This window comes from Notolepis coatsorum (genome assembly GCF_963971535.1).
Source record: "Notolepis coatsorum genome assembly, chromosome: 7".
NCBI classification, from domain to species: Eukaryota; Metazoa; Chordata; class Actinopteri; order Aulopiformes; family Paralepididae; genus Notolepis; species Notolepis coatsorum.
Genome location: NC_140171.1, coordinates 10,635,169 through 10,647,668, shown reverse-complemented (window position 1 = coordinate 10,647,668; position 12,500 = coordinate 10,635,169). Strand labels below are relative to the sequence as shown.

General features: G+C 45.1%; 1 protein-coding gene across 1 annotated transcript in view; it reads right to left on the bottom strand.

The window, feature by feature from the left end:
• Nucleotides 1-12,500, bottom strand: part of sdk1a (sidekick cell adhesion molecule 1a) — a gene marked incomplete at its 5' end in the record, with an annotated part of 439,376 nt that overhangs the window by 229,961 nt on the left and 196,915 nt on the right. Inside the window, 1 exon segment of the mRNA XM_084319476.1 lies at nucleotides 23-106. Within this exon segment, the coding sequence (XP_084175602.1) occupies nucleotides 23-106 (84 nt within the window).

Sequence of the window (12,500 nt, the reverse complement as noted above, 5' to 3'; positions counted from 1 at the left end):
CACACACACACACACACAGTACCTGTAGCCAGGCAGGGGATGTCAACGTTCTTGTCCAGCTCAGTGAGGGTCCTCCTCTTGGGTTGAGATGAGAAGGAGGGGGGCTCTGGAGAGAACAATAACACACATCATCAAATACACACTAACACACATCATCAAATACACACTAACACACGTCATCAGATACACACTAACACACATCATCAAATACACACTAACACACATCATCACATACACACTAACACACGTCATCAAATACACACTAACACACGTCATCAGATACACACTAACACACATCATCAAATACACACTAACACACATCATCAAATACACACTAACCCACATCATCACATACACACTAACCCTTTATCTAAAGGCAGTCGCCTAATGGTTAGATCAGTTCACATCCCTGTACCAGCTGGGAAAAACACTTCCCTCTCCCTCAACAACTACTGTTAAGAGTGCCCCTGAGCAAGGCACTTAACCCCATTCTAATCCAGTGCAGAGCTGTGTGCTATCTAACTGAAGAGTGTGGTTGCACTGGGCAGCTCCCAGGTGTGTGTGTGCGCGCACGCGTGTGTTTGTGTGTGTGTGTGTGTGTGTGTGTGTGTGTGTGTGCGTGCAAGTGCGTGTGTGTGTGTGTGTGTGTGTGTGTGTGTGTGTGTGTGTGTGTGTGTGTGTGTGTGTGTGTGTGTGTGTGTGTGTGTGTGTGTGTGTGTGTGTGTGTGTGTGTGTAAGCAAAGAGCCTGGGAGGAAATAGTCCAGGCCGTTAGCATTAGCTGGAATGCCACTGGAGAAAAGCCCATTCATTGTCTATGTAGCTGCCGCTGTTTCCTTGCGGCCTGAGTGCCTGTATGAGGAGGGTCTGCGGAGGGTTGGAGGGCTCATGCATCCCCTTCTCTTGAATGGGGGGTAGTTGCTTCTCTTGAATGGGGGGTAGTTGCTTCTCTTGAATGATGGGTAGTTGCTTCTCTTGAATGGGGGGTAGTTGCTTCTCTTGAATGGGGGGTAGTTGCTTCTCTTGAATGGGGGGTAGTTGCTTCTCTTGAATGGGGGTAGTTGCTTCTCTTGAATGGGGGGTAGTTGCTTCTCTTGAATGGGGGGTAGTTGCTTCTCTTGAATGGGGGGGAGTTGCTTCTCTTGAATGGGGAGTAGTTGCTTCTCTTGAATGGGGGGTAGTTGCTTCTCTTGAATGGGGGGGAGTTGCTTCTCTTGAATGGGGGGTAGTTGCTTCTCTTGAATGGGGGGTAGTTGCTTCTCTTGAATGAGGGGTAGTTGCTTCTCTTGAATGGGTGGTAGTTGCTTCTCTTGAATGGGGGGTAGTTGCTTCTCTTGAATGGGGGGTAGTTGCTTCTCTTGAATGAGGGGTAGTTGCTTCTCTTGAATGAGGGGTAGTTGCTTTTCTTGAATGGGGGGTAGTTGCTTCTCTTGAATGGGGGGTAGTTGCTTCTCTTGAATGGGGGTAGTTGCTTCTCTTGAATGAGGGGTAGTTGCTTCTCTTGAATGGGGGTAGTTGCTTCTCTTGAATGATGGGTAGTTGCTTCTCTTGAATGGGGGGTAGTTGCTTCTCTTGAATGGGGGGTAGTTGCTTCTCTTGAATGGGGGGTAGTTGCCCTGGGATCCAACAGTTGTTACAGCATGGGGTTACCCCAAAAAACTGAGCTGCGTTTCAGGAGAAAGTAGAACTCAAGTAAGCAACCCCCCCCCCCCTCCTCCCCCTCACTCTGCGGGGGAAGAAGCTCACAGCATGATGTCACACAAACGACAAGAAGAACCATGAAACAGGTTTTAACCTGCTCACAATGAACGGTTGCTGAATTGGGCACTTGTTTGAGGAGGCTGCTTTTATCTCAAGAACACACATTCAAACCAAATGAACAAACAAGCCTCTTCTCGTCAACTTTATTTATTTATAATGTTGCGTGTCTCAGCGGCCGCCATGAGCCCTCGCTGGAACAACAGCCCTGACAGAAGCCTCAATGAAGATAAGGACAATATGTGATGTTATACTGTGCAATCAGTGAACGTTTGAGCGAGTGAGTATTGTGGAGGTTTTTCCTCTAAAGCCCCCCCCCCCCCCCCCCCCCCCTCCCCACAAAGCTCAAGAGCCAAGCTCACAGAACTGAGGAGGAACTTGACCGGATAGACAAGGTCAGTCCAACTCCTAAACCTGCATCTGTATTTGACTGTCAACGCTTTCAAGTTGTAAAGTGCTTTGGATAAAAGCACTATATAAATGCAATCCATTTACCGTTTAGGAGTCTGTGCTATAACTGCTCTGAAGGACCTCCCCTCACAACCCCCGCCATTTTGTTCTAGAAATCCTACATGGAGCCGAGAGTGAAAGCTACTGTGATGGCCACAGAGTAGACATTCAGCCGAGCTCAAAGGAGCACTTCACCAAATTCTTTTTTTATTTGTATATACATTTACATTTTACATTTACATTTAGTCATTTAGCTGACGCTTTTATCCAAAGCGACTTACAAGTTCTGTACGACAAGCCATCAGGAAGGGCACAACTCTATCAGCTGAGCAACAATGTTCATCAAAGTGTTGAGTGCTACAGTGTAGGTTAGTTTATTAGGACAAGTGCATGACAGTACGGTTAGTTAGGGTTAGATTTTTTTTTTTTTTTTTTAATTCAGATAATGGTTGAAGAAGTGCGTCTTTAGTCGACGGCGAAAGATTGGACGTGATTCGGCTGTCCTAACTGGGGTGGGTAGTTCATTCCACCATTGTGGGGCAAGGACTGAGAATAGGCGACTTCTCTTTGATGACCCTCCCGGAGCTTGGATAGGAGTAGGTCTGAGGCGGCCAGAAGATGCAGAGCGTAGGGGTCTTGAGGGTGTGTAGTTAGAGACCATTGACCGGAGGTAGGCGGGAGCGGTTCCCTTTGCCGCACGGTATGCTAGGTCGAGGGCCTTGAAGCGGATTCGTGCAGCAATGGGGAGCCAGTGCAGGTCCCTAAGAAGTGGGGTGACATGGGCCGACTTCGGTAGGTTTGAGATCAGGCGGGCCGCTGCGTTCTGAATGAGTTGAAGAGGCTTAGTGGCAGTGGCCGGGAGGCCAGCGAGCAGTGCATTGCAGTAGTCGAGGCGGGAGATGACTGTTGATTGGACGAGGAGTTGGGTGGCTTCTTTTGTCAGGAAGGGGCGTATCCTTCTGACGTTGCTCAGGAGGAATCGGCAGGTTCTGGTCGTCGCTGCGATGTGAGCAGAGAAGTTCAACTGGTCGTCGAGGACAACACCAAGGTTCTTGGCGGTCGGGGACGCAGTCACAGCTGCATTCTCGACTGTGATTGAAAGGTCGGTTAGGGGGGAGGATTTGGCCGGCAGGTGGAGCAATTCTGTTTTGCTTAGGTTCAGTTTGAGGTGGTTGGACGTCATCCAGGCTGAGATGTCGGACAGACAGGCCGAGATCCGCACAGAGACGTGGATATCTGAGGGAGGGAAGGAGAGGAAGAGTTGAGTATCGTCGGCATAACAATGGTAGGAGAAGCCATGAGACGTGATAATGTTACCCAGTGATTTAGTGTAGAGGGAGAAGAGAAGGGGTCCTAAAACCGAGCCCTGGGGGACACCCGTCCGCAGGGGGCGGGTGGCCGACAGGGTCCCTCTCCATGACACTTGGTAGGAGCGGTCATTGAGGTATGATGACAGCCATGTCAGCGCAGAGCCAGCCACTCCCATTCCTGCGAGGGCCGCAAGGAGGATCTGGTGGTTGACTGTGTCGAAGGCTGCAGATAGATCTAGGAGAATCAGGACAGAGGAGAGGCCTTTCGCTTTTGCTAAGTGAAGTGCCTCTGTGACCGCAATGAGGGCTGTCTCTGTGGAGTGACCAGTCCTGAAGCCTGACTGATTAGGGTCTAGGAGGTCATTCTGTAAGAGATAAGTAGTAAGTTGGTTGGATACAGCACGTTCAAGTGTTTTAGAAAGGAAGGAGAGAAGAGAGACAGGACGGTAGTTGCCTATGACAGTAGGGTTCAGGGTTGGTTTTTTTATGAGCGGCGTGACTCTGGCTTGTTTTAGGGAGGTGGGGACCAGCCCCGAGTTGAGTGAGGAGTTGATGGTTGCAGTTAGGAATGGGAGGATGTCTGGTGCTATGGTCTGGAGGAGTGGGGAGGGTAGCTGGTCCAGCTGGCAAGTAGTCGGACGGTTTGACGTTACCAGTGTCAGGGTCTCTGCTTCTGTAATGGGAGAGAAAGATGACAGAGTGAAGGATGAGGTTCTCGATTCAGCATTTGGAATGGGTGGGGGTTGGGAGAAGGAGCTGCGGATGTTCTCCACTTTTTCCTCAAAGAAGATCGCAAAGTCTTCGGCAGAGAAAGATGAGGGAGGGGGGGGTGGGGGGGGAGTGAGGAGGGAGGACATGGTAGCATGCAGTTTGCGAAGATTCTTGGCAGAGGCCTCGATCCTATGGTGGAAGAAAGAAGCTTTGGCATTAGTGATGGTTTTGGAGAATGTTAACAAGAGGTTGTGATATGTGTCGATGTCAGCAGTGAGGCGTGACTTTCTATACTTCCTTTCAGCTGCTCTCAGGACCTGTCTTTGTTCTCTCACTGGATCTGTCAGCCATGGACTGGGTGGGGAACGGCGGGCAGGTTTCTCAACGAGGGGACAGAGCTTGTCGAAGGAGGTTGCAAGGGCTGAAAGGAGGGTGGAGGTTGCCATCTCTGTGGAGAGAGCAGAGAAGGTGTCACTCAAAGGTAGAGCGGATAGTATGTCAGAGGAGAGGGTGGAGGGGGATAGGGAGGGCAGGTTGCGTCTGAGTGAGACTGTTTGAGTTGGGGTGAAGACCTTTCGGTTAAGCATGAGAGTTAGTGAGAAGGATATGAAGGAATGGTCAGATACATGTAGGGGAGTTACCGTGGTGTTAATGATGCTGGAGTTACGGGAAAATATGAGATCCAAGGAGTTGCCTGCTTTGTGGGTGGGAGGCATGGGAGTGGGAGTCAGGTCAAACGATTGTAGGAGGGAGACTACTATGACTGACTGAGATGAGTCAGGCAGGTTGAAGTCGCCCAGTAGAAGGAGAGGGGTACCATCTTCCGGTAAGGAGCTAAGAAGCATGTCCAGCTCATCTGTGAAGTGATCGAGCGGACCTGGAGGGCGGTAGAGTGTAACAATGGTGAGATTGAAAGGATTAGAGACAGATACTGCATGATATTCGAGAGAGGAGAGTGACAGTTCTGGGAGTGGTGTTACGTTTGTAGCCCATGAAGGAGATGTCATGAGGGCAGTGCCTCCACCCCGTCTGGAAGGTCGAGGTGTGTGAGTGAAGTTATAGTTTGTAGATAATGCTGCAGGTGTTGATGAGTTATTGGGGGTTATCCAGGTCTCAGTTAGAGCCAGGAGCTGCAGATTTAGACTATGGGCGTAGGCAGTAATGAAGTCAGCTTTCTTGACTGCTGATTGACAATTCCATAAGCCTCCCCGTACTGTGACAGGTGTATTAGTGGCTGTAGGAGGGTAGGAGAGATTAGCCGGGTTACTAGCAAACTGGCGTGGATGGGTAGAGTCAGTTCTGGAGGAGCAGATTGTGGATATAGGTATGAGACACATTGTCTTGTCGAGAGTGGCAGGGAGGAAGTAGAGAAATAGCAGTGTGGGAGGGAAATATAGGATTATGGTGTACTTAGCACTGGGTGGATCACTCGGCGGTGAACTCCAGGATAACTCCTCCTCTTTGTCCCTCTTCGTTTCTCGACGCTTCGCTGACGCTACACCAGCAAGCCTTTAAATCACTATCACTAATTAGTGTTGTCTTAACACCTGGCCCTTAATGGGGGCACTTAACAAAACAAAATGGCCGTTTTAAACACGCCCCTTTAATCAAGTCAGCTGGTTCCTCACTTTTAAGATTCACTAATAGACTTAAAATGGCTTACCCTAGTTTTCAGTATAAAGCAATGTTCAAGCACTCGCCCCAAAACCACTTCTGGTTAAGTGCTACCTTCACTTCACTTCACTATGAATTGAAAATGGGGGACCCTGACAAACATCTTTCTCTGGTCTGCATCCCCTTAACAATTGTGTGTATTGAGCCGTACTGTATTGTACCCATTCTGCAATCTGTTAAATAAAGTTTTCATTCATTCATTCATTCAAATGGAACTCGTACAACAAGTATCATTATGAGCGATCCCCTGTTGTGGTATTCACAACGTTGTAAGCGGAACATCGTTACCCTCAGGGGCTTCAAGACGCATCGCCCGGTTGCCTAGCAACGGTGTCATCACAACTTCAAACCGAGTCAAGACCACAAACTCACGAGTTCCATTTGAAGGCAGCATTTAAACCGGAAATGTTTTCATTAGCAAGGTATTAGCGAAAAATGCATACGACTGGATAATTTTTTGATTATACGACACAAGTTGTGAGAGAGTTTGTTTGTACAGTAAACAGGTGTTTTGATATCATTTGGCTATTGTTAAACCACATCTCGATTAACTTCAATCAAGTATTTCTACCGTTTTTTATTGGGATTCTACGTTCACCATGGAGACATGACAGAAGAAAGACGAGTCTTGATGAATCTAAGGCATCACAGGGTGAGTCATTGATATACAAATGATCATTTTTGGGTGAAGTGCTCCTTTATGGGTCTCTCAAATATCTCTATTTGATTTCTATATTTCATTAATAAATTAACTTGAACCCTGGAGATCTGTCTCTGTGCCTAATTAATAAGTAACAGTTCCACCACAGTTAAGAAGCTATCGTGAATGTATTATAATCATTAGAGATGTTGCCGTGAGAGAAGATCTCCCCGCTGGGGAAACAGAATGGCTGAGAGAGAATGTAAAGAAGAGGTGAACAAGAACGTGATGAAGAAAGATCAGATAATACAATAATATAATATAACAAAAGAAAGATAAGCACAGGATTCCTGTTTACATGCCGACATAATATTCTACAATGCACACAATGGTCCACAAAGCCTGATGGGAAGTACCGATCTAGAATCAGCTGTCTGTTAGTTTGAATACGGTCATGAAGACAAGTGATCCTGGTCACTGATCTAGAGTCAGTTTCTGTCTGTTGGTTTTAATAAGGTCATGAATACAAGTGATCCTGGTCACTGATCTAGAGTCAGCTTCTGTCTGCTAGTTTTAATAAGGTCATGAAGACAAGTGATCCTGGTCACTGATCTAGAGTCAGCTTCTGTCTGTTGGTTTGAATAAGGACATAAAGACAAGTGATCCTGGTCACTGATCTAGAGTCAGCTTCTGTCTGTTGGTTTGAATACGGTCATAAAGACAAGTGATCCTGGTGACTGATCTAGAGTCAGCTTCTGGCTGTTGGTTTGACTAAGGTCATAAAGACAAATGATCCTGGTCACTGATCTAGAGTCAGCTTCTGTCTGCTAGTTTGAATACGGACATAAGGACAATATTGTTCATTGCACTGATCCCTGATCAGCACTACCACTATGGGCAGCTTTGTGAATATGGCCCGACCTCTCTGCGTTGAAGCAAAAGGTTATCTCATGAAACTGTTATGTTATGTTATACCAAATTCAAAATATATTATCCATGGCTCACTGGGGGCGACAGTGGCTCAGGAGGTAGAGCAGTTGTCTGGTAATCGGAAGGTTCCCGCTAAGATTCCCGCTCCCGTCGGCAGCGTGTCAAAGTGTCCTTGAGCAAGACACTTAACCCCTAATTGCTCCCGATGAGCAGGTTGGCACCTTGCATGGTCGCCTCCGCCGTCGGTGTGTGAATGTGTGAGTGAACGGGTGAATGTGAGGAACAAATTATGAAGCGCTTTGGATAAAAGATGCTACATAAATGTAGTCCATTTCACAACACTTTTATACCAATCATATCTGATTCATTGCTGTATAATCCATGTTTCTGATGTGATCATAATGGAGTTAGAATACAAGAACAGTGCACTTTAAATGTGTTTAAAGGAACAGACCAACATTAGACGAAGATAGATACCAAGCCTTCGGTTCAAATAACAAACTCAGCAAGACCGACGGCTTCTCAGTTACAGTGGGTGACAATATTGTCACAAGGAAAGATGAAATTACCTACCTGGGTTCCATCCTAGAGGCTAATCTCTCCTGTGACAAAATGGCATCCAATGTAATAAAAAAAGTCAACCAACGAACTCGATTCTTGTACCGGATCTCCTCTCTGGTAAACAAGAATACCCTGAAGACTCTGGCAGGAGCACTCATTCAGGGGTACTACGACTATGCTTGCACCTCATGGTACCAAAGCACCTCAAAGGCGCTAAAAACAAAATTACAAACATCTCAAAACAAACTGGTCAGACTACTGCTTGACCTTACTCCTAGAACCCACCTCACCCCTGCCCACTTTGACAACCTAGGATGGCTTAGAGTAGACGACAGAGTACAGCAACTTGCAATGGGCCTGGTCTACAAGATACACTACACGACCAAGGTACCCATGTACATGTCAAAATACTTCCCAAAGGTCAGTGAATACCACGATCACAACACCAGAGGGAGCTCCACAAATCATGTGAAACCCAGATTCGGCTCAAATAAGGGACTAAACACGTTTTGCAATTATGCCACAACAATGTGGAACGCCCTACCCAAAGCTGTAAAGGAATGTGGATCACTACCCACTTTCAAAACCTCTCTCAAGGGACACCTACGGGAGACTGCAATTCAACACTGGCCCCTGTAAATATCCTAACCCAACCCCCTCCAATGTACAGTCATTTACCTAGTATGGTTTTGTCAATAGTCCAATGTACAATTTTGTTTGTTTGTACAGTGTCTCCCCCCCCCCCCCTCAATGTACAGTTTTGCTTGTATATACAGTGTGCCCCCCCCCCCCCCAACCACCTCCAATGTAGATTACCCAGTATGGTTGTCAATATCCCAGTGTACCCAACCCCCCCCCCACCCAACCTCCTCCAATGTACAGTTTCTACGTCAAATGTATATACTCCCTTTTCCTGACTCCTTCTGTATCACAAACAGTACTGTATTTGCAAATCTGGTATGTCATAAATGTATAGATGTAGCAGTACTGACTATCTGTATGTCATGTATGTCATATATGTCCTGATGAATTGAAAATGGGGGACCCTGATGTAAACAAGACGAAAGTCTTTCTCTGGTCTGCATCCCCTTAACAATTGTGTGTATTGAGCTGTACTGTATTGTACCCATTCTGCAATCTGTTAATAAAGTTTTCAATCAATCAATCAATCAATCAATCTCCTCTCTGTGTGTTCAGTGGAAATCCGGCTGCCAGCTAGCACAGCTTAGCACAAAGGAATGGAAGCAGAAACGGACCACTAGCCTAGCTTAAAACCCTGGGAGAGGTGTTTTGGACCAACAGCAAGGCTGGAGGACATTGGTATCTATATTCTTGTCTGACTGGAGAAGACGGTAAACATCCCATAATATTGGCAGGTTCCTCCGACACCCCTCACTATCCACTCCAAGGTCAAGTGACCAGAATAGAAATCCCCTGTGAGCCGTGTCTTTGAAAAAGACTAAATGGATCGCAGAGTTCAATATACACACGTCTGTGTGAGGAGAACACGTTTGAACCGGTTCAAAACTTCAAACAAACCCCTGCAATGGTTAAAAATAAATTGATTCGTTAAATCATTCAGAGCTGGAAGAAATCGGTAAAGAAGAGCAGGGAGTGTTGCTGCACCTCACAATCTATTCTTCATTAGAGAGAGATGAGAGAGAGAGAGAGAGAGAGAGAGAGAGAGAGAGAGAGAGAGAGAGAGAGAGAGAGAGAGAGAGAGAGAGAGAGAGAGAGAGAGAGAGAGAGGGAGAGAGAGAGAGAGAGAGAGAGAGAGAAGAGAGAGAGAGAGAGAGAGGAGAGAGAGAGAGAGAGAGAGAGAGAGAGAGAGAGAGAGGGAGAGAGAGAGAGGGAGAGAGAGAGGGATAGAGAGAGAGAGGGATACAGAGAGAGAGAAAGAGAGATATAGAGAGAGAGAGGGAGAGAGACAGAGAGAGAGAGAGAGAGAGAGAGAGAGAGGGGAGAGAGAGAGAGAGAGGGAGAGAGAGACAGGAGAGAGAGAGAGAGAGAGGGAGAGAGGGAGAGAGAGAGAGAGAGAGAGAGAGAGAGAGAAGAGAGAGAGAGAGAGAGAGAGAGAGAGAGAGAGAGAGAGAGGTAGGGAGTAAGCAGTAAACCCCCCCTTCTCTGGCTCCTGTGGAGTGACTGTGATAACCAGACTGAGTTGATATCTGCAGCACGCCTAAGAAACCGTTCCCCACAGAGAGAACGAGAGGAAAAACACACGTTTTCCGAGACAGCTTTCATTCGTCTGCCTATAGAAGCTCCCACTGTTTTATTGTTTTTACAAATACATACATAAATACTATAAATACACATAAATACTAGGGGTGGGAATCACCAGTTTCATCACGATACAATACGATATCGATTCTTTGGACAACGACACGATATTTTCCGATATCACAAAGTCTGCCACGATACGATCGATTTGATTCGATTCAGGTGCCTGCGATCGATATGAGATGATATTATATGCCCATTTAACACAATCAGTAACATTTAAATCAACAAAAAAAAGGCAATGGAAATATCATTTGACATTTTTATTTTTGAGCTCTTCCAGACATTTAATGAAAAACAATCTATTGTTTTTAATACAAATAGACCTCCTGGTTTAGAGCCATAGAAATCCGTTTTATTATTTTCCAAATTCCATTTTATTTTTTCCCAAATTCCTTTTTTTCCGTTTTAATATTCAGAATTCTGTATTTTGCTTTTTATGCTCATTTTACCATCAGAAATAATGTCTAATAAGTGGGAATGAATAAAATGTCCACAATTGAATAAGATATAACAGTCCATTTAATGTGTTTAAGTGCTGCAACTCAGAAATACAGTTCAATTTTACACAATATTTTTCAATTAATATTGTGACAAAATAAAAATACACATTTCAAGTGTAAACAATAGATACAGCTAGCTACTACTGACATTATCACAATGACAATGTTAGCCTAGCTATATCTATTATATTGTGATGAAATATAGTAATGCAAATTTAGGCACCTTAGTTTAGTTTATTTCGTTTATAAAGGACAGTGTATAATGACAATCGTTTGCATTAAACAAATGGATGGGTGCACTAGATTAGCAAGAAGCTATCATTTCCATCTATAGTCCTATGTACTGTAACGTTTCATAGCTATTTAAGTTTATTTAGATTATAAAGGGCAGTGTATAATGACAATCGTTTGCATTAAAACAAATGGATGAGTGCACCAGATTTAGCAAGAAGCTATCATTTCCAACTATAGTCCTATGTACTGTAACGTTTCATAGCTATTTACGTTTATTTAGATTATAAAGGGCAGTGTATAATGACAATCGTTTGCATTAAACAAATGGGATGGGGTGCACTAGATTTAGCTAGAAGCTATCATGTCCTAACGTTATAGCTATTTAATCACAATAGTGTCGCAAGTTTTTTTGCGGGTCCAGTCCAGGGAACGTTGACAGAATTTGCAAAACACCTTATCACCGGAGGCATAAAAGTCATTAGGATACTGTTGTGCTCTGAATTGAGGGCTTATTACAGAATTTCATAGCTTCTTGACGATGTTAACACTGAAGCAGCCAGACGCTTGAGCACCGCTGTGTTGTGTGTAACACGCTGTAGAGTCCCCGCCTCCCCGGTCGCGTGTGCACCAAACGTTCCACCCAAAAACGGAATTTCAGTCCAGATTAGGCCAAATTCTGCAATATTCCACGTTTTGCAGTTGATTCCATTTTTATTGGTTAATTCCGCGATTCCGTCCGCGATTCCGTGAACGCGGATTTCATATGACTCTACTCCTGTTAAGGCTGAGCCCGAACCCTGTTTTTAGGGTCGAACGTTCGCCAGGGTTATCGAACGAACGTTCGAACGTTCGTTTTTTGTAAATTTTTTAATACATTTTTTTTTATTACCTTTTTTTTTTTTTTTTTTTTATTACCTTTTTTTTTTTTATTATTATTATAGATCCTACGGAGGGCGGCATTGCATAATCTATTGGTGAAAAAACATGTTGTTTACAGTGGGGGCTGTTCATGTAAACATGTAATTAAACAAAGCACTCAGAAGAAAAATAAACAAGCTACTGAGTACTGCATAAAGTTCCTACTTATGATAAACAATAGCCCTTGCACACCGCAGTCACGTAAGGGGCTAGATAAACAAATGCATTCGTTTTGTGGCATTCACGTTATATAGTTAGTGTTACACGTTCAATAACAGGTATTCACTCCGTGGCCGAAAAAGGCTGGTATTCAATACTATTCATTAATGATCCTCCGCAGGTTGACCTATGGAAAGTTGTTACGACTTTTACTTCCTCGGCGGGGAGCTAACGCTACGTTAATGCTTCTCTCAAGCAGATCAATGGCGGCATTGTCCGGAAGTAAAAAAAATAATAAACGCTTGCCGATTGGTGGTAACAGCAGAGGCGGGTGCAAGCGGTGTGACGTAATTCGCAGAATCGCCTGTCATTCA